The 26,122-nt window shown below is 40.8% G+C and overlaps 1 protein-coding gene across 5 annotated transcripts in view; it reads left to right on the top strand.

The window, feature by feature from the left end:
* RPS6KC1 (ribosomal protein S6 kinase C1) overlaps window positions 1-26,122 on the top strand; it is an 86,342-nt gene that overhangs the window by 18,845 nt on the left and 41,375 nt on the right. For all 5 annotated transcript variants that reach the window (XM_039567844.1, XM_039567843.1, XM_039567846.1 and 2 more), the window contains 4 exons: window positions 283-376; window positions 4,000-4,059; window positions 4,861-5,223; window positions 19,176-19,294. In XM_039567844.1, coding sequence (XP_039423778.1) covers window positions 4,932-5,223; window positions 19,176-19,294 — 411 coding nt within the window. In that variant the 5' untranslated portion in view covers window positions 283-376; window positions 4,000-4,059; window positions 4,861-4,931. The remainder of the gene's footprint in view (window positions 1-282; window positions 377-3,999; window positions 4,060-4,860; window positions 5,224-19,175; window positions 19,295-26,122) is intronic.

Genomic DNA, 26,122 nt, shown 5'->3' with positions numbered 1-26,122 from the left:
TTGTTCTCTCCCTGTTAGACTTGGGTGTGCAGGTCTCTGTGGTTCAGAACTCTGAAGCTGCAGTAGGCTAAATATTTAGATATCTAGTCAGTCTGTGGCAACCAAGCATGGCTTAAACAAAAGTCCTTGTTTAATTTTGCCAATAGTTCAATTAAATGCATTAATTCTGAAGTAATGGAGCATTCACTGAGTAGGAAATATCATTTTGGCTATCACTTCTATACAATGAGAATTTCCATAGAGCACAGCAGCTGAATAACTCCTTTCCCTCTTTCTTTTCAGGGTGGAGAGGTGCATGATGGCTCTGAACTGATTGGTCCTGTTGAGCCTTTGTCTGACTCTCTGACTGACAACCTGTCTGACTGCAGCTCTGAAGGTTTGCTTCCTGTTCTCACATAACCTCATAGCATGATCTGTTTTAAAGCAGCTCATAAATGACAAGTGCCATATTTCTTCATGGGGCATTGGCCTCCAGTTTCTGTTTGCTTGGTATGGCAGAAATGCCAGAGCTGGGACTGGCAAGAGAGAAGCTGGGCTCAGCAGAGCTGTTTGCACTTCTGGAAGTTTGCTTGTAAAGGTGTACATGCTGACTTGGATACCACGTGTAGAGTAATTTTAGTGGCACTTTTAGTGGCATTGCACTTGCACTAAATAATAGCATAGCTGTAAGGAAGGGTCAGTCAGCCCAAATAAATACTATACTAGAGCTTCTTGCCTGCCTCTAGGCTGAGTCCCCTTAAGCATTTCCGTGTACCATGCAATCCTTCAGATATTTATGTATTTCTGAGTTATGCCTGGTTCTTGTGATTTCTAGGAAATTCGTGTCCGACCCCAGAGTTTTCCTTTGGAATTGTTTAGCTCTCATGTATAAATCTACATTATACAAACACTTATTAAGCTTATTTGGGAAGGGATCTGATATTTCTGGTATAGCATTTGCTTTGATAAAACAATTCTTGCATAACAAAAAATGGTTTTGTCTTCTAACAGTGGTTGGCTATTTTTTTTTTCTTGAGGTTGTATGACTTGTCACTGGGATCTCTCATTGTCAATAACTTTGTGCTTAGTTGTACGATATATTCTATATGGGAAGCTATTTGGATTTTATTTTGTAGTACTTCCTATTATGTTAATAAACTAATGTCCCCACAATATTTTGTTCTGTGAAGAGAAAGGTGTTTAGTTGAAGAGGACAGTTATGATAAATAGCACTAACTAGTTTTAAAAGGTTTTAATGATTTCTGTGAAATATCACATTCCAGATTCTGACAATGCACTCACTTTACACTCTGCCTTATAAAATAAAGAGTGCTTCTAAAAGTGCTTAATGTGAACGTTTCTATTCATTATTCACAAGGGCCTCATTTTTAGCAGAAGAAAACCACTTCCTTTATGTCAGATAAAATACTGAAAAGAAAAAAAAATGCTGTAAAGTAGAAAAATTCTTTGATACCCTTCTGAATCGGCTGGAGGGCTTTTACGGGATACTTGGAACAACTATTAGCACAGGATTTGGAGATGCTGAATGTGACTTTTGTGGAGTTACATTTTTCTAAAAACCTATGTGTCTTCCAGCTCATATCTTCTTATGTTTGAAAGCAGATTCTGGTGGGGGGAGGCTATGGACAGAAAGAAACATCTGTCTTTAAAGCCTCTAGATGGCAGTGGCAATACTCAGCCTTGAGTCCTTTCCCTGCCTCTCCTCACGGCCTCCTGCCTGCATCTGGTTTTTCCCAGTCTGATTGTGGCAGTTAACTGTGGCTGGTTCCCTGTGTTACTTTCTGTGGGCATCCAAGGGCCTCCACGTGGGCACTGCTCCTTCAGGCTGTTGTACTGAGAAGTAGCAAATCCATCCCTTAACAGGTGCTGCTGTTTGCTTTTAAGGGTGGGTTGTGTTTTCTCACCTTTATCTGTTCAGACAAAGTTCATTTTGCAGAAGGTGCGCACATTAATGGTTGAAGATGCAAATTGATTGCAGTAGTAGAAGTGTTTTTGTATGAAAATAAGCAACTATTATCTTGCTTATAAAAGGAGTTTGGCAATTCATGTTTTCATAGGAATCTGCTTTTCAAGAGGCCAAGTTACCCAGGCTTTCCACCAACTTTTGGAAACTGTGTTTACTTTTCAGATACCTGGTGAAATTGCACAGGGCAGAGACAAGAACAGAAATTTGTGTTCAATTTCAGCATCATTATTCTCTTCTAATATTCCTGACAGTCACTTTGTCTTCTTCTCTGAGTACATGGGATGATGTTCAGATGTCCAGCTTCCTCTTCATAAGTGTTCCTGTATCAATTACCTTACCTGATTCTTTAGAGAACTTCATCAGGAAGTTAATTTTTTTCTCATTCTCTTTTTTCCTTTCTCCTTTTGTTTTACCATGTACACATTATCTTTCCAGAAATAAGCCTGTGCATCTGAGATGCTTCCTATCCTGTAAGATGACTGGAAGCCCCGTGGCTGTTGCTGTGTGGTGCCAGCTCTGGGCTCTAAACCTGACTTAAAGAAAAGTTTATTAGCTCAGGCTCTGTGCCATGCTAGCTGTGTTCATACAACTTTTGGTCCAGCTGGCTACAAGACCAAGAGTAAATGTGGTTTTGTTTGACCTGTAGGGAGGGGAACTTGAGTCTGTGTGAAGTCTGCTATGTAGATGGGCTCTAATTCATCTCTTCTGGGTGGCCAGAACACCCTTCCAAAGCTTTTCCATTCATGCTTTCTTGCTGCATTCTTTGTCCATCAATCAGATCTGCTTCTATCACCTGATACCTCTAAATGGTGTTTAATAAATGCTCAGTCCTCCACCCCCAAATTTGATACTGTTGCTCCTAAATTGAGCAGGTGAATGGCCCACTATTATTATGCTAGTTAATGTATCCTCTGTCTTCCTCCAACTTTTCTGTTGTGAGTTTCCCTTCTTTCTTGCAGGATTGGAGGCTACACAGGCAGTTTTCTTCTCTGCATGAACTTCACTTTATGTCCTTTCCACGAGAGGATCAGGAGCATTGTCTTCTGTGCACCCTGTCCCTTCCTCTCAAGTAGTCTAGTGTCATAAGTATCACTGTCCCTTGCTTTTCAGACAAAGAGTTGCTGGTAATTTGTTCTCCTTCATGTCTTTTTCCTCTCACTCATGTTAAGGAACTGCTGCCTTTTAGAAAAGCACTATTTCTACAGTGCCTTCTTACTCCTCTTCCAGAAATTGTAAACTTCTATAACTTTACAGCTGCAAAACGTAAAAGAAAGCTTGAGTTAGTTGCTTTTGAGTCAGCTTCTGCCTGCTGCCACATACTTTCTGAAAATAAGTCAGAACATGTTATGTGGAAATGTGGTTAAACTCTTCACTCTGACAACAATATAGGAGAAAACAGACGCCAGATTTTAGCTCAGAGTTTACTTTCTCTGTGCATGCAAACAGCTAAATGTCTTGACCTTGTTGCCTGTTTCATTGCCTCAGAGGGTACGTGTGCCAAGGTGATAAAACAAACTGCTACTTGATATCCAGGTGGCACTGCCAAATTTGTGGCTTGCTCCATATGTCTCATGCAGGGTGCTATTCTGGAATGACGTTTTTTGAGACTGAAAGCTGGCTTTTTTTTTTTTTTTTTTCCCTGGTGCGTAGCTCCCAGCTTTGAAAACTTTCCTGTGTTAAGTCTCCTTAGCCATAAATTGTCAGAGCAGAGAGACATAGGAATTATAGTCTTGCTGCTGTTGAAATTAGGTGGATTGGAGTGTGAGGCTTGAATAATCCCCCACTCAAGCAAGGATCTGTGTTTTCTTTTTAAATCCTGGAAGCAGTGAGAAATAGCAATCTTAATACCACTGTCCCAATTTTAATGGTGTGTTAACAAATGGATATCTCTGATAGCCAGTCAAAGAGCAGTTTCACATTATATACTTTTACCTGTAGGAGGGTCACGCTTTTTCATTCTGATGGCAAGGGAACTTGTAATCTGTTGTACACATGGATGTCAGAAGCATTTTTGTCATTCTTGTCCTTTTCAGTTCGAAAGGATTTAAGTGGGCTTGATGATGTGACACTTACGAGCCAGTCGGAATGTGGAGGTGAGATCTAGAAGTTGTTTCCATTACATTTGTGGAAGTTAAATCATTAAAAAATAATAACGGAGTGAATGCCTTTTGTGGATGATAATCCTTACGGAATGAAATGGTATATAGGTAAAATACCTTTGTTGCCATTTATTCCCCAATAACCATGAAAAGCTCCTGTGGTTTAGTTTACTGAAGGTCAACTTGCAGTAAGGGTGTAGTGACTTACAGCAAATGTAAAATAAAACGTGTTAGCTCAGATTTGAGTGATGAAACAGGTGTTAAGTAATTTATTTTACCATGTGTTAGCAATGAAAGAAGATTATGTGGGTTACATGTGAGGTGAGTGCTGCATGATACATAAGCTGACAGTAACTGTGTGTTAATTCAAACTCCTAATTTACTGTTTTGAGGATGCTTAATCTTACTGATTTAGAACAGTATGTTGGGATTTCTTGAAACAGTAATTTGGCTCCTGCTGGTTGACTTTTCTAATAGCACTCACACAGAAAGGTTTAGATTTCTAATTTCCTGGAGCCCAATGGTGGAGCTGCTTTGAAAGTTTAAGTTGGATGTTAGATGTTGGTCTCTTCATTCCCAGAACTGAAATGAAGACCAGGGTTGTTCTGCAGAGTTTGCAGTTAATTTTTAAAAATATGTTTTTATAGGTACTAAAATTTTTTAAAGACGGCATTGCAATCAGGGAGTTTCTGAGGGCATTCTGAGGAAACTGTGTAAGTGAAAAGAGCTAAATCTTTGAATGGGATAAAGAATTTTGAAGGCTTCTAGAGTTATGGGTGTCTTTCTGACTTTCAGGCTTCTCCAGTGACAGCGACCTGATCTCTCTGACAGTTGATGTAGATTCTCTTGCCGAGTTAGATGATGGAATGGCATCCAACCAAAGTTCTCCCAGTAGAGCTGTTGGCCTTTGTGTTACTTCTGAACCCCCAGTACAAAGCACACTGGCACCTGAGCAGGAGTGGAGCAAACCCGAAGGAGAAAAGGAAAGCCATGGTTTGTTTACTGGAAGCTTAAAACCCAAGCCAGGCAAACAAGATTACTTGGAGAAAGCAGGCGAGTTAATAAAACTGGCTTTGAAGAAGGAGGAGGAGGAAGATTATGAAGCTGCCTTAAGCTTTTATCGAAAGGGGGTTGATCTGCTTCTGGAAGGTGTTCAAGGTATGGATCTTCCCATTATGTTTGTCTTTTCTTTGGTTATGTGTGTTTGTTTATGACATTTCCATGGTTAACATCAGCTTACTGCGTTGCAAAGGAGTGATATGAAATGCAGAATACATTTGGCTTTTAAGTAGCTGTGTGCATATGAGAGAGAGAGAAATCTTTCTAAGACTGAATGATAATTTAGGGTCTCATCTTCCAAGTGCCCAGTATCTCCTCTGTTAAAATTGCAGCACAACCTTCAACTTGCAGGTAAGTAGCAAAGTGCTCCACTTTCGCTTCTTTCCTTTTTATTGCCTAGCCATTAATTAATATGTGGCACTTGCAGCACTGTTGAAACATTATTTAATTTACATGGTTAAGTGAGGATTAATTATCCCCATTTTACGCATGGGGAGAGGCAGACTCAGGTTAACCTCCCAATCACACCAGGATTAGAACTGCTCTTGTCTCGCAGCCTCTTGCTTCTTCCACGAAACTATTCTTTTCTAACTAAAGGATGCACAGAAACTTACATGCTTGCATTGTTAGAGGAGCACAGGGTTTTATTTCTTTTTCAAAAGACTTCGGTCTATCAATATATTAAAACCAGCAAAAGCTGTTTTTAGTGGACTGGATACAACTACATGCAAATTTCTGCCTCCTTGCACCTTTTCAGTAAGGGAGAAAAATTTTTCCCTTCTCTAGTTCTTGAGAATCTCGAGTGATAACCTCATGTATTTGCATTTTATCCAACAGTGGCTTAAAACTATAAAGTACAGGGAAAGATTTGTTCTTTCCTGGAGTGAATTCAGGGTCTGTGTATTGTGCTTCTGTCCCCCACATACCAAATGAGTGATTAGAATTGTGCCTTTGTTTGGCAGTGTGCAGCACAGGTGCATTCTGCTGCTCCAGATCTGGACTTAGACATGAATGTACCAAACACACACAAGCAGAAGCCTTTGCTGCATCCCAGTGGGATGCACAGCAGTGGTCCAGACCTTCTGAACAGTTCTAGCAATGGAAGTTACCTACTGAGCTGACTTAATGGGGCCTGGCAAAAAATAATGGGTAGGTTACTAATGAGAGCTAGAGGTGTGGGCCAAGATATGTGCATAGCCTTCGCTTAAAATGTCTTACACTTTTTGGCCAAAGTAAATCCACATCTTTTCAAGTCTCGGTGATGTCAGTAGGCTTGCTGCTTTGCTGCTTGTTGTGGCTTTTCAATAGCATCCTAACCTTTCCTTGCCTGTGTTGTCAAAATGTTTTTCATTCTTAGTGTTGAATATGCTGGCAGTCCTTCTGTTGGAGAGCCCAGCTATTCTTTCTTTGCTAGTACACTTTTTCACAGACCTGTGGACCATTCACCTGTGATCTTCTGAAGGGTATCCTGTTTTTTCATAAACACTTCTGTGTGCCAGCCATGATGCAAGGCTGCCATGATGCTGTTTTGAACTGACAGTTCAAACTTCAAAAGCTTTCTTTATTTAACAGTTTCAAACTGTTAGGGCATGAAAACAAGTCAGTCTATTGCACATCAGTTTTGCTGTGGTAATTATTGTGTATACTTGAGTTGTGGCAGTGGTTAAACATGTTGGCTTTGAATTCATGGTAATCCTTAGGGTAATATGTTTGCTTTAAAGTTGCGAAAGACTTTTATTGCATGTAGGTGACTTGCTCAACTCATGCATATGAACTTGTTAAACCAGAGTGGGTTGAACTTCTTATTACTTATATTTGCCGGAATTTCCTCCAATGGTTTTTTTCTTTTTTGCTGTTGACTAGCTACTCTTCCAGCTGTTAATCCTTTCCTCTCACCCACTTATCCCTGCTTTTCAGGCTAGGAAGAAATTCAAGGAATCTTAGAAAAGTGTGATATTCTGCCTGGTTTTCTTGATGCCAGTCAGTACAGTGGGAATCACTAATAAATTTTTAGTGATGGTACTTACGTGGTGTGTGTCAGTGTTCCTGATGGATGAAGAAACATGTAACCAGCACTGGCACCTTTTTCTTTGCAGTCCCTGACATTGCATATGTATAGCACACAAGAGGGAGTAATGGGAATGAGTTGCATTTTAAGTGACTTCTTATCCCTTGGGAACATAACTGTACACAGGGGGGTTCCTAGCAGTCAGTCTTTTTTCATTTCTCTGTGTTACCCTGCTTGGCTGTGAAGGAATGTTCGTCCTCTGCTGGGCGTTCACACTAGATTTGGGTAGATCCAGCTCATTTTGTGTCCCGTTCTCCTTGAAGCTGCTGCAAACTGGCAGGGAGACACTGATGCCCTCTTTATGGTGACAGGGCTGGTCCAAATGCCTTCCTAAAAATACATGCTTTCTCATGATTTATGAGTACAGTAAAAAAACCCAAAAAAACCCCAACAAAACTTTTTAATGTAGCTACTTTGTGAAGGTAGTATGTTTAGCATTGATATGTGAACATTCAAGGTATGTTGCAGTAAAAAACCACAAACCTTCAACCTAATCACTCCAGTTATTTAAACACCCCTGGTTATGTATTTCTCACGGATAATAACATACTCCTTTTAAAGATAAGGATGGTACAATTATTACAAAGTGCTTCTGATCTTCTGCCACTGATTATTTTGCACCTATTTTGTCTGAAAAAGACTTTGTACCATCTGAGAGTGAAACACAGTGTTCATCGACACTTAGACACGTGTGCAGTGCCATCGTCTCGGTGCACAGCCCCCGCCGAACGTGGCCTCTGGAATGGGCCGCCGGTGGCTTTTTCCCTGGAGAGCAGCAGTACGGTAATACAGGCTTTGGCCACGAGGTGGCGGCAAGGAAACAGAAATTGCCGCCCCAGACTTGGAATCGGGCGGTGATAGCAGCGCGCGGAGCTGGGGGAAGGAATGCCACCCATCCTCTGTGCTTCGGACTTGAGCTTTGAGACAGTCCGCTGCCTCAGCTGGAATGCCTCTGTGAGCTGCTTAGGGGCGTCTGAAGCGTGGGGCTGTGTCCGGTACCAGTCACTCCCTTCGGCTCAGCGCAAGCTCTGCTGCTCAAGGCTGCCTCGTCAAAACCGCGTACAAGCAAGTTCAGTGCTGCGAGTTTATAGACCTGTGCTGGTTAGTTTGAAGTAGGTGGCTTCCCTAAAGGCAGTTGAGCACACTTGAGCTTGTTATATTCTGATGGCTTTCCAGCTCTCCCAGCTTCTGGCACTAGTGCTGAGCGAGGCTGGTGTCATATGTTTGAGGAATGGCCATCTTGACTTTGTTTTCAGCTGTGTGCACATGCTCTCAGATGTACAGTGGTGTTAATTATTCTGGGCAAGGTGCATATGTATTTTCTTTTGCTAGTCTCTTGCAGAATTTAGTACTGAATCCTTTCATGTCCCATTCATAGTCCTGCCAAGGGACTCAGTTTGTGTCCCTTGGGGAATGACTGCTGCCTGCGTGCTCAGAGACTGGTGTATGCCTTGGGCTCTGGGCATCTGCTTGTTATACATGTTTGGCCTACTTCTGCTCCATACATGTGTTTAACATTAAGCACTTGCTAGTGGGAAGAAGAATGAAATCGTGGACTGGCAGTACAGCCCTTGAACTGCACCTCCCTCTGTGCCTTCCTGTTTCATTTATACCAGAGCTGCCTTGCTTGCAGTGACAGGGAGTAGCTGCCATAATTTCCTTTTTCTTCTAAATATGTACCAATTCTGCTTCTCCTCTTGTCTTTTCTGGGCATTGCTGCTTGCAGGGTTTTGAAGCTTTTGGAAGACAGGTCTGTAAAGATTGTGTAGGATGGTTCAGCAGTTCTCTAGGAGCTGAAACCTTCTAGAATTCAAGCTTTTCTGCCTTTTTAAGCATACTGAGTATGCTAACTGATAGAAACTTTGGCTCACAATTATAGCTGTTCCTTTGTTTTGTTAGCATGTCAGAGCACTTTGAGGTCAGTGCATTGCTTCAGGCCTAGTGATGGAAAAAATGCATTAATCAATAGCAAGCCACCAACTTCTAGCTGGAAGTTAACTCTGTTTTATGCAAAGTAGTGCATTGCCTGACTTTGTTATAGGGCATAGTTTATGTTAGGAACAAGCAGGTCACGAGACTGAAATTATGGAGGGTTTTTTGTAATAAAGAAGGGAGTCCTGTTTGTATAAACTGCTCCTCTTTTTACAACTCCAGCCATTCTTTAGTTATTTCCATTATGGATCTGGGCAGTCTGAGGTGTGTGATAAACAGAGTTAACACTGTTGCATATTGCTGGGTTTCAATAATTTCAGGCATGTGAAGAACAAGAATGCTGCACAACATGGCCAGTGTAATTCATGTAAAAAAGTGCAGGATCTCTTCCACGTGGTTTAGAAACCAAATGTGTTCATTGCTGGTCTGCCCATGTTGCATGTTAACATCTGAAGGGAGATGATCCATTTACTCTGTCGGAGTTTTGGGATGTTTATTTTCACATGTGTAGCAGCTGTGGCTGGGCAGAATAAATATTGATTTAGTTTAGGCAGCATGAACCTTGTTGCATGAAGTATGTGATGCCTCTGGAGTGTCAGCAGCCACAAGCTGTTTTCCAGGTATCTCTGTTTTGTGTTAGGGATCTACAAGTTCTGAATAAGCTGCTGGTGTCTTTGAAAGCTGCCTGTGAATGTCAGTTTTGCACTGCTCCATGCTATTTTAATGTTTATCCAGTAAACAGAGCTGGAACAAAAATTACACAAATTACTGGAACCTTGCTAAAATGACTTTGACTTTTAACCCAAAAATGCATATACAATGAAATGCTAGGAATACTTTGGACAACTAGATGATATTTTTGGATATACTGAAAACAAACCAACTTGTGTCTAATTACTGGGATTATGATGGGCTATGATTTGAACTTGTGTTGGAGCCAGGGATGCAAACAGGAGCATGCTTGACAGAATGCCAAGAAGACAGTACTTTATGAAAAGGGAAACAGCCATGGCGTTCCACCAGCGCATTTCTGGCTTCCTTTGCTTGTTTGTTGAATGGCACTTATGAAGACAACTTCTGTTTCCACACAGTAGCTATTTTAAATTCCTTTCACTTGTTAAGTTCTCTGATTAGTGTTCCTCAGTGATGTTAACAGTTTCTGAGCTATCCAGAAGATGTCTGGTTGTGGCAATGTCCTTAAGGAAACAACAGACCTGTTTTCTGAGAAGATGAATTGGGGTGTGAGCTGATAGCTGTAGGGAAACCCTGAGAGTTGTGCTGCACTCCACAGGGAAAGGTTGGTGATGGGGTGACTGACAGAACTGTAGTTCTCCCCACCCTGATTTTAGGCTTCTGTGTTCCTATGGTGTATCATCACACAGCCTGTTTGCTGTTGTAGTTTTATACTTCCACTGAGGCTGGAACCAGTCAAGGCAAAAACTTCCTGCCCTGGTTCCTACCAAAGGAGCTGAAAACCATTTCTCTTTCCTGCTACTGGACTGCGAGAATGCTGTTGGACTGTTTGGGCCGAGCTTTATGAACAATGATACAAAGTGCTGCCTCTTTCCTAGTGCTTCATACAACCTTGAAATCACAGCTGCTGCTTCAGAAGAAAAGTTTGTGAGAGGACTCATCTGTTGATAAGTGGCTGGATTAAGAATGGATGTTGGAAATACTTTGTTTGGTTAAAAAAAAAAGTCATATCTCTCTGTGCTGCCAGTGATGCTGAAACACATGCTAGTATGGACTATGAGCTGCTCATAAGTGGAATGTGTTGTCTTCCCAGGCCCATCACAGACCATACAGAGCTTCAGAGCAGATTAGTGCTGTAGGATCCATCACTGTGCAGTAGGTGCTGGATGGACCACCCTGAGTGATGTCATTCCCTGTGTGGAAGTGCTGGGTTTAGACACCTCGTTGTGGCAAAGCAGTAAAATACAGTGTGTGCCAGTAGAGTCTGGTTAATGTATGTTGTTAATGCCAGAAGCTGGTTACTGTATAAATACAGCCAGACTCAGCTATGTCAAGGGACACTCAAGGCAAAGTTCCATTTAAACTGCAAGACCTCTCTGCACCAGGAGGTTGATAAAGGTCTGAGGTGTACATGCTGCACAGCTTACAGCCTTGCAATACATGTGAAAGTGAACTGTAGCAATACCTGCAAACCAGCATGTAGGGTGTCATGCAGAGATGACTCTGAATGTGGTTACTTAGCATATGGCTGTTAAAGAATTAATAAATATGTGACCAGGTGAGCCCTAGAAATCTCTTTTTTCTTCCCTCTTGGGACACAGCTAGCTGTATTGACTTGGTGTTCTGACCTTTCCAAGATTTGAGTCTTTCCTTGTAGCAGTTCCTTGCCAGGTTGCTGCCTGTGCCTGGCCTCTTTGACAGACATCTCTTCCTGCCTGCACTGCCTTTTATCTCAGCTGTTGTTAGCCACAACACTTAGCTGCAAAGTGCAGGAATCTCTTTTTGACTGTAGCTGTGTGGGGTTTCTGCCTCCCATCAGAAGACCCAGTAGGGCTGCCACACTTCTTGCAGCATGCAGGGTAGACAGGGCAGACTGATCCAGGTTACAGTGCCGCTCCTGTCCGCAGGTGAGAAATTTGAAGTCTCTGGCTGCAGAATTCAATGCCTCAGGCACTGTAGGTGAATTGAGGCAAATTACTAGCTGGAATAGAAAAATTGCATAGATAGGTTTAAGGGCATGATGCTGCATGATAATCAGTGCTCTGATTCTCTCCCAAACAGTTCTTGCATATACAGCTTCTCTCTTTTCACATCCAATTTTTCTCTTTTCCTGTCCTCTTTGCCTCTTAACTCTTCCAGTATCTTAAAATAGCCTTTTTAGCTTCAGAGCTGTGTAGAAGGACTAGTATAGGTTTGATCTCTACAAGGCCTGCCGCTGGCTCTTCTGTTTTAGAGACTTTTGTGATTGCTCGGGGAAAAATACCATTTCCCATAGTAGTATATAAAAGTACATATGAATTGCATTTAATACATAAATATGAGTAGTATTAGACTGTCACGATTTATGAATCTCATAATTGGGTTTTTTTTATCTGCCTTTTTCTTTTTTTTCCCCTGCAGTACTTTACTTCAAACTGTTCTTACTTGAAGGGGTAGCTGTCTGTGTGCCTGGGTTCCCTCTGCTCTGAAGCAAGGGATGTTGGTGCATGCTAATTCTAATTTGAACTTGTCCTTTTAGTTAAGAACGAGGAGTACAGAGAACTTGGAAATTTCCTCTCTCCTGTGGTGGTGGCCTGTGTAACTCCTTTACTTGCTCTGACTGTCAGTGCTGTTCCCCTGTTCCCATGGTGCTTGTGTTGGAGGACCTCCTGCCGCTGTCACCATTTTGTTTCCTCCTCTGGGCTAGAATTTCACTTCTTGTCCTTCTGTCTTGAAACACTCACAGGGTTTATTCCCTTCTTAAGTAGTTCAACAGAAGAATGTTCAAGAGTATTTGTCACATTAAGTCTTATTTTGGTGAAATACCTTACAGTTAAGACTGCAAGTTTTAGCAGATAGATGGGAAGTTAAGCTTTTCCTCCCTGAAATGCTGGGTGCTGTCCATTTTATTTTTTTTCCAGGTAGTCACACATGCACATGAAAAGCTACCACCACCTTGTGGATTTAACATGAGAGTTTCTCTAGAAGCAGATGTTTGTTGGTTAGCATTTCTGGCAAGTTACGTTTCTTATCTTCAGTGTTACCAACTCCTGCTTTACTGGTCACTCAAACACGTTTCACCCACACCATTCTTCTGTGTAATCTTAACTTTGGCAAATATGCCAACTTTTTTTTTTTTTCCCCAGAGAGATGTTTACCTAGACATTTACATGACTGGTGTGTGACCAAAGGTTTTCTACAGGATGCAGAGCTGGCAACGTCATAGGAAATGTAGATCTGTAACGGTCTCAGGCAACCTGCGGTGAAGATGATGTATGTGACATATGGATATAATAGTTATCAGCACACTGGAAAGTGGGAAGAAGAATTTGTAGGTGTTCATTCACTGTCACAAATTTGTGCTTTAATATGAAAGGTTTAACTTCTAAGTGGCTTTTCTTCTTGGTTGGTAGAGTACAGTACCGTCCTAAATCTTCAGAAAAGCCAGAAAGAATGGTTCTGATAAATGTGTTGCATCTTAATAAATTTTGACTCTCTGAAAATGTTAAGAAAAAAGAGGAAAAAAGATCACTTCAAGCTGTTTTATCATAATGGGCTTAACCTTTGTCTTATTTTTTAATATTTACAGTTTTTTTCAGCTGCAGAATTTGATCAGCACCTCAAAGGAACTCACCATTAATATAATGTGTAGCATACTGGAGCTGATGAGGTAGTGGGCTTATTTCACAATTCCAAACCCCCACCTGCTGCTAAAATCTATAGCTCTTTCCTTGATGCTGCAGTATCCGTCTACCCCAGCACCTGCCACATTTCACTTAAGTAATTGTTTGAAAATTAAAGGTTACCCACCCTCCTGTGAAAGTTGGTGGAGACTCGTTCCAAAATCAGCAGCTTTTCCCCTTCCTGAAATAAATTTGGGGGTTATAAAACTGTGTCCAAAGTCATCACAAACCTGTGCTGGATTATGAGTCGCATTGTCACTTTCGGTGTGCCTGAGCTTTTGTTTGGCTAATATGGACAAAGGAGTCTGCTTCACATGATGTAAGAAGTGTTTGCCCTAAGAAGAACAGAGGTCCTCTTGAACCAATTAGGCAAAAATAACAGCTGGGCTACCCACTAATAAGGAAGGTGCTGCTAAACCTCTTTTCATTGTGAGAAGAAATAAATCTTTTAAGGCTTACTCCCTTGCATTTTTATAGAGAGCAATTCTTTGAAAAATTCAGCAATCCAGCTGGGTGATATGTGCAGGAAGACTGTGAAGAAGATAAAGAAACTTTTAAAAATAAAAAATGGTATTATAGCTGTTAGATTTGGCAATTATAAATGTTTCATTGAAGATTTCAGTATTTAGAGAAAGTTTTACTGTTTAAATTGTTAAGAACATGGAGTTTGGGGCTAGCACAACAGGCAGTCTTGCAAAGTTCCTTGTACTTGTTCTGCAAGAGGACATTCCTTCCTGGAGCAAATCTCTTCTGATATCTTCTTTAAAGGAAGGCAGCCCACATATATTTTTAGTAAGTCTGAGAGAAAAGCAGGAAGAGGAGGTCACAGAGGATTGGGACAGGTAATGCTCACTTTATGGCCTTACTTTTTCTGTGAAAATATCCCCATCCTGGCTGAGCACCTACTTAGGTAGGGAGTGCACCTATGTTGCCCTGGCAGATTATCCCTTCCTGAGGAAGACCTCTTAGCACCTTAAGGGGGATGATTTGGAACTGCTCACGCACAAAGAAAGGAAGGAATATCTAGAATTCCAGGGTGGGTGCTACATATCGTGATTTACTGATTATTGAAAATTTTTTTGTATATGTTCGTGGCAAGCTATCTTTATCATCCAGAGAGGAACACATCTTCCCCGTGACTTCATCCTGGATCTGTGGAGGAGGATAGTTACGGAGCAGAGCAAGTTTGACAGCACTTCTGTGCATCTGAGATGTGTTCTCTTGTTAGTATCCCATATTATTTGGGGAAGAAGGACAGATTTTTTCCATACTCTTTACTGACCAATTTTATTTTTTGTCTAAGTTTATTGAATATGACCCCCTTTCAACAGCTTTTTGCTGTTATTATATAAACATAAGTAATTTTCCTATATGATAGAATTACAGAAGATTTGATGTGTGAACAAGCAGTTAACTGAGCTGAATAGTTCAGCATTGAGTTAGCTGATCTCTCAAAGGTGTGTCCTCTCTTGAGGTACTGTGAAGTGTGGGAAAAGACTTTCTGAGCAGAAGACAAAAATATTGCTAGTTTTCCAGATGCCTCTGCTGTACTTTGTGGAAGTGCTGCCTCTTTGTGTTTTTCATTCAAATCAGTGCACTATGGGCAAACAATCAGCCAAGTCACAGAAGAACTCAATGGCATAATTATTCCGATATTTGCTGCTTTCCTCTATCAAACCCTCAAAATCATTTGAACGTTGTTAGGAATATCTGTCTTTGTAAATATATTGTAACTGAGCTGTCTTTAGAGATATAAATTAAAGAACAAATTTTAAATCATTGGCTGCTGTCCTAATGTCCTGGCTTCCTGTTACTTTGGTCAGCGGGTGGCCTGGTCAGCCTTTCCAAAGCCAATTTTCATTTTAAGATATTTTTATTTCTTTGAAATAGGCAAAGCCTTTGGAAAATGAGGGAGCAGCCTGCTTGTGCTTGTGTGTGGGGATGAAGGCTTATATGTGCAACAAAGTAGCTGTAGAGTTTTTGTATTCTGTTTGCGGGAATAGTAAACAGAGCATCTAAAATAACCACTTGCACATTGCAACAAACACATCATCATTTGCTTAAAAAGAGTTATAATTACAGTTGACGAAGCATGGACACCATAAAAAATGCATTAGTTTGGCTTGACACATTAATTACCTGTTTTTGCAGATGTTTTTATATATTGTTGTGTGAACAGTTTACAAAATAATTACAGGAAAGTCATATGGAAAATAAACTAAGTGGGTGGTTTCTCGCCTTAATATTTTCATTCATGTGAATCTGTGTGAGGCACAGCTGCTCTGTAGCAAATGCAGAGGGAGAGAGAGAGATGGGGAATCTTGAGGGGTTTTTATTCTAAGGTTTCTATGATCAGCCTTGCTGCTTGCTTTAGCAGTGTACTTTTAAAAAGTGTAAAATGACATTGGTGATTTAATCCCAGTGATCAGGAGGGGGGAGAAGCTTTGATCCTGATCAGATGAAACACAAATCTTCTAGTATCTGGGAAAATAAATGAAAAATCAATATTATTTTAAGCAGGATGATCTTTTATGAGCAGTTGTAAAGATTCATCAAAGGCTTTGACACAGTTTAAATATTTCCTGTTTGCTGCCATTTAAAGAAAAATGCCTTTCAAGTTTAAATTGTAATTAGAGAGGTACCTCTTTAGATTATTGTGGGCTAACCACAGAATGGAAATAAGAGCTCAATATGCTCACACAATATTTAAATCAAAAGTTCTTAACTAGGAATAAATGATTATTCCTAATTTATTATAAAATAAAATTGATGCTTTTGAAAATACACATTTTTGCATAACTAAACCCAATATTTCATGGCAAAATGTAACATTGCATAAAAAAATGCATGAAGTCTGAATCACAGCTTTGACATCTGTCAGATATAAGGATTTGTTCTAGTACTGTGTTTTAGTGATTTATTTGGTTTTAAGTGGACAGTTCTATGACCTCGAATTTGGCATAAATGCTTAAGATTATTTTCAGCTTAATGGGGTCTTTATTGTTACTGTCTGTGTTTGAGGCTTTTTAAGTAGCATTTATTTGTTTATTAAATTTATATCCTGTATTTATTTGCAGATTTTTGTGAGATATTGGCTGTTTAAATGGGAATTTGTATTGCAGTGTAGTTTTTTTACATTTTCTTGGTTAAACTAATGCAAAAAAATAAAAAGCCAAAATCCTATTTCCATAAACCTAATTCTCAATCATCCACCTGTTAAAGTATTCGGAGACTGAACTGTTAATGATCTTATCCACAAATACGATGCAAGCACTTGTTGAATGAATGTTGTTTTGTGGGTCCACACCCTTTTTTATGGCTGAAGATTTTAATGAGGGAACAGTTTGCAAAGGTTATTTAACAAATTACTTGGGAAGGAAAAGTAGGAGGAAAACTGAAATTAATGTCTTGTGAAAGTAGGGAGAACAAAGACAGCTCTAAGGGGACATCCTAGCTGGTTTGTGTTAATTACTGTAAAATTACTGAAGCATTGGAAAAAAGCAATAAACATCCAAACTAAATACACATAACTAACAATTAAGCAGTAAGCTTGACTTTTATGATAGCCTTAGACACTACCCTAGCAGTTTTCTACCAGCCTGCTTGGAGGAAATGCTGGCTGAAGAGTTCATTGTTGCTGTGCAGGTGTCTTGTATTCTCTGAGTGGCTGCTGCTTGGTGTGTCTGAGAGAACTTGGGTGCTCACCAGTGCCTCAGCATGAGGAGGAGGTGTTGCGGTGCTGTAACACTACGTGCACAGATGAAAGCAAGAGAGTTACTCCTGCTTTAGCAAATTGCAACGCACACTTATAAAAAAAAATACTGTGTATCTGCTCTCTTTTGATAATGCCAACTTCAAATTCAAGGAGTTGAGTGATGTTATTTTTTTTTTAATCCTAGATGGGAGTAAGACTGGCAGTCCCATCAAGGGAACTGCCTACCAAGATTCCCCTAGGTCTTTAGAATGAGAGAAGCTACCGAGATACTGATATATAGCCGTGATATTGTATGCTGAAAGTGCACTGAATTTCTGACTGTCCCAAACCAAGTGTAGACAAAGGTTTTTCCAGAGCAGTCTGCATCCATATCCAAGGAGGTGACAATGACTTTTCCCTCCTGCTTTGAGGTGGATAGTAAAATTTACAAGAGATCACTTACCACAGAACTTGGAGTAGACCCAAAGTCTTTTCTGCTCACTCTTGTTGGAGTCTGGGTGTGATGGTTCTGTGTTCAGGTAGTCTCTAGTTGTGATATGAAAGGGAGTCTCTATTTTATAACAATCCACCTTGACCCCTACCTTTAATTCTGCCCTTGAAAATCTCACAATGTCTTACACAGTGACACAATTGCCCCCTGAAAACCTCCTGCAGTAATTTCTGAATGCAAGCATTCACACAGTAGGTTCTCTGTCAGAAATTCCATAATAAGCTTGCTCTTTTTTATGAGACTCATTCTTGATAACCCACAATAATCCTGGTTTTTTTCTTATCAGTTACAAAGTTTCTGGTTAAACTCCTTCAAGGTTACACTCTGGTTCCTTTCATGGCCCGTTGATCAGTATCTTATGAGTTCCAGTCTTCGTTATTGTCTGTTATCTGCCGTTGGTTGGGGGTTGTGTATTTGTGTGTTTAATTTATTACCCCTCCTGTTCCTTGCCTTGTCTTTCATGTGGGATAGCTGTTGGGCAGATATCCTTGCAGTTCCTTGCCCTGTTTGAGCATTGGTTTGAGAGGTGCTGGCTTGCACCTGGCAGTGCAGAGCCCATCACAGTCAAGGCTTTGTTTCTGCAAGTCTTGGATGGCCTCAGTTAGGGCTGGGAGAGTCTGTCAGGGCCATATAAAGTCTCTGCTGTCCTTCAGTCTTCTTCTGGGACAGTTGTCTCTATCTTTTTTTCAGCATAGTAATCTCATTTCTCTGCTGTAACAATTGTATCTCACAGTCCCTTATCTGTGCTTGGTGGTTGGCTGGTTGGGTGTTGCCATCACAAATTGAGCCTGTTACAGCAATATTGCTCAGGATGGGAATGCCTAAACATAAACTGAAAGCTTTAGAGTGAATCCAGAGTTAGTGTGGTGTCATGGGGTTCTCACCAAGAGTCTGGGTAGATTAGAACTAATACAGTGGTCGTTTAGCCATCTAAAAGTGAAGTAGTTGGTGCAAGTGCTTATTCCTTTCTCCCTGTGTTACCCCAAGCCAGGAGGCAGGGAATGTCTAGCACTGGAAAGCTGTAAGCAGGAGTTCTTAGTGTCTCCTCAGTTGCTTTCTTGCTTTTAATAGCATTTCTAGACTTCATGTATAATTAGGAGAGTCCATACTGGAAACCCGAGGAAGAAAATAAGTTTGTTGTTTTGTTGTAAACATCTTACTCTGTCTTTCCTAATTGATTTTGCTTTTTGGAATACAGTATTTGGATCAGTGGTTTCTTTCAGTTCTTACTTATGTTACCATAGGAACAAATACCAAATCACAGAAATATTAGGAAAGGCTTTTTGTTTACCTTAGTCTATAGCAAGGCTTAATTTGCTATTTTCGTGGAACTCTGGGATCACAGTATTGGATTTTTAGAAGATGCATATCTTTAGGTTTGCTTATGAATAACCCAAAGGAAATCAAAAAGGTAGACTCAAAGTAGTCATGCTTTGATTATCTAGTACCTGTCTCTTTATAGAAAACATAACTTCTTTTTTCTCCGTTGAGGTGAATCAAGTCCAACTCGTCGAGAAGCAGTGAAAAGGAAGACTGCAGAATACCTTATGCGTGCTGAAAAAATTTCCAGTGTCTACCACAAAACCTCAGAAGATGCATCTATTTCTACGGTAGGCTTTAATTTATTCTTTTCTGAACCAGAATTTGGTATAATTAAGTAGCAAAGCATATTCAAGCTTAAGGTTCAAAAACTATCTAGAATTTCTCTTTTGGGAGGCCTCAGGAGTATTTTGGTGTTGTGTTTCTGTTAAGCTGCCGTTCTTTCTGATTCTTCATGATGTTACGAGGAGTGCTTGGTTTAATACAGGACAGCTTTTCACATGCTTTCCTACTGCTCTTGGTTGATGATGTAGACATTTTTCATCATGCTGGAGAATCTAAAGGTAAAGCAGAAAACCTCACTGGAATGTAATGTTTCATATGACTTTTCTATGAGAATGCTGGTTGGTCCTGTAGGGAGTGAGAAACCTGTTGGTTTCTGTAGCCTAGCACATCGTGATGTATCAGAAGTGAGTCAAGCACAGGGTAGAGGGAATCAGAATAGTTTTCCACAGAACAAGTACTTAATAGAGCAAAGGTTCTTCCTGATCCTTTCAAATGTCTCTCTTGGATATGCTTGTGGGACCAGCTCCTTGATTTTTGAGAAGTTTCTGTGCTAATTCCCACTTTCTTGGGCAGAATACCCTTATCTGTACTTGTACAAAATACAAACAAAGCTTGTTCTAAGATACTCTCAATAAATGTCTACCTTGCCCTTCCTTAAACAGTTCCTTTGGGATTTATCTGTTTTTACTTTAGGCTTTTACTGCAGTCATGCTAAACTGTGTTATTGTTGATGACTGCCCTATTGCAGTAAGTATAAAAGCTATGAACTTCCTGACTCTCTAATGTCAAGGGATAACAAAAGGGATAGAAGATTATTGCTTCTTACTTTGCACAGATCTAAAAATGCTTTAAGGAGACAACTGCTGCAAAAATTGGAACCCTTCTAAAAGGTGTCTATCTAATAAGTAAATCTAAAAAGCAAAGACACTGGTTTTTTAAGGCTAGATTTTTTTCATGTTGAGAGCCCACAAGTACATTTTGAGGATGTTCCAAATGGGATATATTTTGTGAGGCTTGGAGTCTTGCTGTTGCTATGAACTATACTTTGAACAATTTAATATTTTGGACAGACATGAACTCCTACTAGGTATTCTTTCTTTGGGTCAAACACCCCTGAAAATGGGGAAGAAGCTATATTGAATGGAATCCTCAGTGTGTTTGGAAACTGAAGAACAAGAGAAAAAAAACCCATGAACAACCTATTTTTGCCTTTTTATAAGTTTAAAAACTAACTGTGGTTGGGAAGGAGGAAGAAATAGGTTGCATTTTTCTCTGTGAACTTGAGAGGTAAAGTATTTCCTCTTTTATGCTGTACTGAATAAGACACATGCCTTCTTTGCAGATCCAAAGAAAAGCAGACTTAATTGGGATAAGACAAGAAAAAAAAACCAGAGAGAATAAAAAACCATTCTCCTTCTGTGAGGAAACTCAAAATTGACAAATTATGGCAAATCTTGTTTAGCACACTGTTGCACCTGGCTGATTCTCCTGTTTACAAAAAAAGGCCATGTAGCCATGATTTAGCCTTGTTTTTGTCCTAAGTTTTTACACGTATTCTAATGTCCTTTATTTGCTGCTCTTCAATATGCATAAATTTTACTTTTATGTTAGAGCTTTGGAATTTGCTGATATTGAGGGCAGATGGTGCTTATGGGTCATGATGGTTGTGGTGAGGGACAGCTTTTCTCTGAGTTCATAGCTAAAAGTTAACTGGGAGGAGGACTTGACTCTCAAAGTTATTGTAGGGGTAGTGGTAGGGACCACAAAGAATTGGCATGCTCTGGCTTAGTGTCTTAAGGAAAATGAGGAATGTGACCCTTCCCGCATGTTGGCTGCTGAGCAGACCTGAATTCTTACACCTTAATTACTGCTTATTATTTTTACTGTAATTTATATTGGAGTTTGGATGAGTTATTCCATTCCATATGGACAGTGATGAGTGCACTGAAACAACTTGCATCTATATATAGTGGGGTTCTTGGGAGATACCAGTGGAAACTTGCAGATACTTTGTGTCCTTCTCCTAAAGACATTAAGTCCTTGGTGGGTAAGGTCAGTGCAGTGCCTGGGCCCCTGTTAGGACTGGCAGAGTGCAGTTTTGTTATGGGGAGCCTGGTTCAGTGCAGGGAATGTCATGACCAGGGGGGGTGTTGAGATCATTTGCACCTTGGAGGAAGAGGTCTGGCTAGTAAGTGAGCATGGGCACTTAAGGCAAAGTGTTCTTGTTCGTGACCTGGTGTCACAGGGCAGAACTGCTTTGTCACCTGTCTGCTGTAGGCGGCTTTGTGTTTCCTACTGTGCCCTTAAAAGGAGCAGTCATGGGGATCAGCATCAGAACTAGGCTGACCTGTCCTTCTTACAGATGGAATTTTACTTCCTTCTCCTCCACCAGGCCAGAGAACTGTCCAGCGAGGGAAGGGGTAAGCTCAGGAGTGCAGGTGCAGTTATTGTCCTGCACTTCTCAGCCTATCAGATCTCCCAGAGGCTTGGGATGCCTGCTGTGTGCTGAGCCACCTGCAGCAGTCTCAAAAGACTGTGCCCACTAAATGAGCCCCCAGCTCCCCCTTTGCCATCTGAACAGCACATGAAGGTAAAGCATTTCCTTGGGGGCCTCAGGCAGAAGGAAGCAAGCCATTCTTTCATGGCTGGAAATGCCAGGCCCTTGCCTCTTTGAAGACCAGATTTCCCTAAGAAGGCAAAAGTCTGGTATTTGAGAGCTGAGAAGCAAAATTGTCTTTGATGCCGTGGAAACCAAATAAAGAACAACAGTGCTTTGTTACTTTTCAGCAGTGTAACTCTCTTAAGATAGCATCCTTAGCAACCACCCTTCTGCTGGCAAGTGCAAGTGGTGAAGAGAGGAACACAAGAAGGTGGTGAAGGAGAACCTTTGGCATTGTTAAAGAAAGGTTGTGGGTAGAGGGCTTACAAGAAATGTAGGGAACTGACACAACTGTGAACTTGAGCTGGGAACATATCTGAGTATCCTATAAACATTGAGAAACCCGTAAGAGTAGGAGATGTGCAGACAGCTGCTGGAGCTTTTAAACAGGTGTGTGGGCCTTCTGGAAAACCAAGCTGCAGCAAATGCTGTCCTTTTCTTCTTCTTCTTCTTCTTCTTCCTTTGGTGTAGCACAGCAGCCTCAAGGACTGTCTCTTGGACAAGTGCTCCAGAGTGTTCTGTAAGAGCAGCACTGGGTCATTTTGCAGATTCTCAAGCTGCATTTTCTCCTCTGCCCCTTTATAAGTAGCATATCTGGGGAGCCTCCTCCAAGCCTGAGTGGGAGCTGCAGCAACAGCCTCTGAATCACACTGGATTGACCATCAGAAAGCTGCAGTCTTGCGTAGCTGTCAGCTGCAAAGCCCAGCTCAGCTGCTTGTACAGGCTGTGGGACCATTTTAACTTTGGTAGTTTTTATAAAGCATATATTTTCCCTCTTTGAAATTAGTTCTGATTCTACTTATGCCTGACTTTGTATATTCAGAGTTGTTTCTTTTTGTACCATTATGAAAGCTGTTGTCTTTTAAAATGTCAATTATTTTTGATTTTCAAAGCAATTTAGTAACAAGAGGTGCATGCAAGCCTGATGCCCAAACAGAAGAAGCAGTCTTTGTGGTTTCCATAAGATATCTTCCTAAAATTCTCATTAAATGTGCATGAAAATTACATGAAGTATAAAGAAAATGCACTGCATAGTTCTGTGAGATATAAATTTAACATAAAATAAGAGATTCAGTCTCAACTTCTAGGATCACATCCAAGGTGTGTCCCAGCGTCAGACAAGGTGCATTCCCCAACTGGTGCTCACTGAGGGCCTTCTTAAGCACACTGTAGTTCTGCCTGGTTCAGATGCAGGCAGAAATCCAACCTGGTTTTCTCCTGGTGCAGAGAGAGGAAGGAGCCAGGATGTTTGCCAGACCAGGAGAGCTGGAAGCACTGTCACACCCATGAGGCAGACACCAGTGTATCTGCATCAAAACAAGGCATCTCCTTGCTGCAAGTGAAGGTCTGGCTATGCCACAGGTAGATAGTTACTAAAATTATCAGAATTAGACCTCTGAATGGCAAGGGGAGATCCCATTTTGATGTGCAGGTCTGCACTGGTGTTCATGAAAGTTCTCTTTTCTTATGCTGAGGTTCTGTGGTGACTGATGTCAAAGGTGGCAGCATTAGCAGTTAAATGAGCAGAGCTTTCTGGGTGCAAGAATGAAGAGGTGAAAATAAAGATCAAATATTTAATTCGAGGGAAATGCAGGGAAAACTGTGGTTGTGCTGGGAAAGCTTTGAGAGACCAGTGCAAGGGGCATCACATGGATTGCTTTGAGCAACCAAGGAAGGACCAGGACTCCACCATTCCTCATGTTTCACAGCATCCCAGGAAGTAGAGGGGTGCAAGGAACCCCACAACAGATGCTGGGGTGCCCCCAGCCTGAGATGTACACATGGTGTGGTTCTTGGGGTTGTCCTGTGTGAGGCCAGGAGTTGAATGTGATGATCCTTGTGGGTCTCTTCCAACTCAGGATATTCCGTGATTTCCCATCAAATGGTATTTGTGTCACTGGGCTGGGGATAGTGCTCTTGCCTTAAATGAGGTTAATATGAAATGCCCTTTCCTTTACCTGACTGGTAGAGTACTTCTCTGTCTCCCTCTGCTCTTATAACTGCTAGCAGTGATGCCAAAGCTGAGGCAAGAGCTATGGCCTTGTGTAGCTTGCAAAACTAGAGCTTTCCAAAGGCAAGCAGTGGCCACAGGCTGCTCAGTCCTTGCAGGAGCATCACAACAAGCATCAGCCTTTTCTCCTTGAAGTTTACACATGGTAACCAAAAGGTGATGGTGGGAGAGGAACTGCTGATGCCTGTCCTCACTCAGATAAATCCAGCAATGCAGCTCAGAGGTAGTCTGGAAATAGAGAGGGCCTGACCACAACAGAGAAGATCCTGGGATACCTGAGCAGCATGCTGAGCATTTGGACAGGCTGCTGAAGGCCTGCTGCAGGCAGAGGTAGCCTGCCACTTTGTCCAGAATGTTTGTCTCATTTCTAAAGGCAAATTAAGCTTTTGATTTTTTTTTTTGTTATTCTCCTTCCTGTATTTTTTTTTTTGTTCCTCTCTTTTTTGATGAGAGTGGGGGTTTTTAGTTATTTTCCTTATTGCTGCTTAGATGCTGAGCTTGGAGTTTTACTCTATTCAGAGGAGCAGGCTCTTTCATAGAGTGCTTAATTGCTGTAGTTTTGGGAATTGTTCTGGGAATTTAGAGTTTGCTTCCAGCCTGCTTCACAACAGAATGTGATGCCTCCCCATCACTGGGCTCTTCTATTAGACTTTGAAACAGTGAAACCAAAGTACTGTAAAGAGCAAAACCGATAAAAATGGAGAGCCTGCTGGGAGCTGTGGAGATGTGGATGTGATTGTAAATCCTTTTAAGGTAAGAAGTGATGTTAGAGCACATATATAAAAAACAGTGTGTGTACACAGTATTACTGACTGTGCCACCACTGGTCACATTTCAGAGGACCTAAAATAAATATACTGGCTCTTTGGATAGGATGCATGAAGAAATCTGATTGTATAGCATTATTAGACAACTATTAACTTCTGTAGAGTTGTATGAACTTAATTTATGGTTGAAATGTTTTTCATAAGAGAAAATTTTAAAAGCATGATTACTGAGGAATGATTATAAAATGTAATAGCAAGCAGATAGGAGTGAAAGTCTTTTATAGTAGTCTAGAGGATTAGGAAATATTCTCTTCCTTTAAATGTATTCCTTAGAATGCTTTTGAAATCTTGTCATGAATAAACTGTGTTAGCACAACTCTTTGTTTCAAAGGAAGTATTTCATTATTGCAGAAAAATTGCACACTCTCAAAATACTTCCAACAGCTTGCTGGAATGTGGAACTGAAATGAGGTTTGGAGAAAAAAGTTCATGTAGAGTTTTCTTTTTTTGTTTTTCTTCCTGTTAAAGCCTTTAGTTTTAGATTCTAGAATCTGGGCTGCTTTAACTGCTGTTGGTACTCCTGCTTGGCAGGGTTTACGTGACAAAACTATTATCAGACCCAGACAAATAAATGAAGATAACTAATCAACTCCTAAACGCTGAGCACAGAAAAACGCACTTTTCTCCAAGCTTTTTGAACATGTGTTTATGGCCCTTTTGGATTTTGTGGGCAATGAGTACTTAAATAAGTACTGATTTTTTAGGAAGGAATTTGGAAGGAGAGAATGTTTTTGACTGGCAACGTGAATGGGCTCAGTTTTGGGGAAGGCTTTGAGGAGTTGCTTTAGCCTTTGAGGATAGCACAGTAAGGATGTCTGAGGAAGAAAAAATAGGGGGACAGGAAGTGGCTCTGCCTAGATCAGGATCTTGGAATTTCTCATCATAAGGGAAAAAATTTTGATTTTTCCTGATAGTTAAGCATTTCATCCACAGCATATTTGCTTACCAGCCATTTTCCTTTGTGACATAATCGTTAAATATTGCCTCAGAATGTTGACAAATTAGAAAAACAGCTTTTTCCTCTTGGAAGTCTAGAAATCAAGGAGTTTCACCTTCCTCTTTCTTTGCACCTTTGTGTGATAGAAATGTACATGGGGAGGCCAGGTTATGCTTGAAAGGAGTTTGGCATTCAACAGCTCTGAAATGAAGTTACCTTATTTGTGAGGAAGACATACAGGTCTGTGGTTCTAGTAGAAGCTACATGTTGAATTTTTGGAGGAAGATCTAATGAATTCTCTCAGCTGGCAACTAGAAACTGCTGAAAATGTTTGTTCACATGCCAGAGGTATATGGGATGCTTTAGAGGTTGATCTTTGTCCCAAAAGACTTCCAGTTG

Source organism: Corvus cornix, chromosome 3 (assembly GCF_000738735.6).
Source record: "Corvus cornix cornix isolate S_Up_H32 chromosome 3, ASM73873v5, whole genome shotgun sequence".
NCBI classification, from domain to species: Eukaryota; Metazoa; Chordata; class Aves; order Passeriformes; family Corvidae; genus Corvus; species Corvus cornix.
The sequence above is the reverse complement of the archived record's forward strand: the minus strand, read 5'-3'. Positions and strand labels throughout refer to the sequence as shown.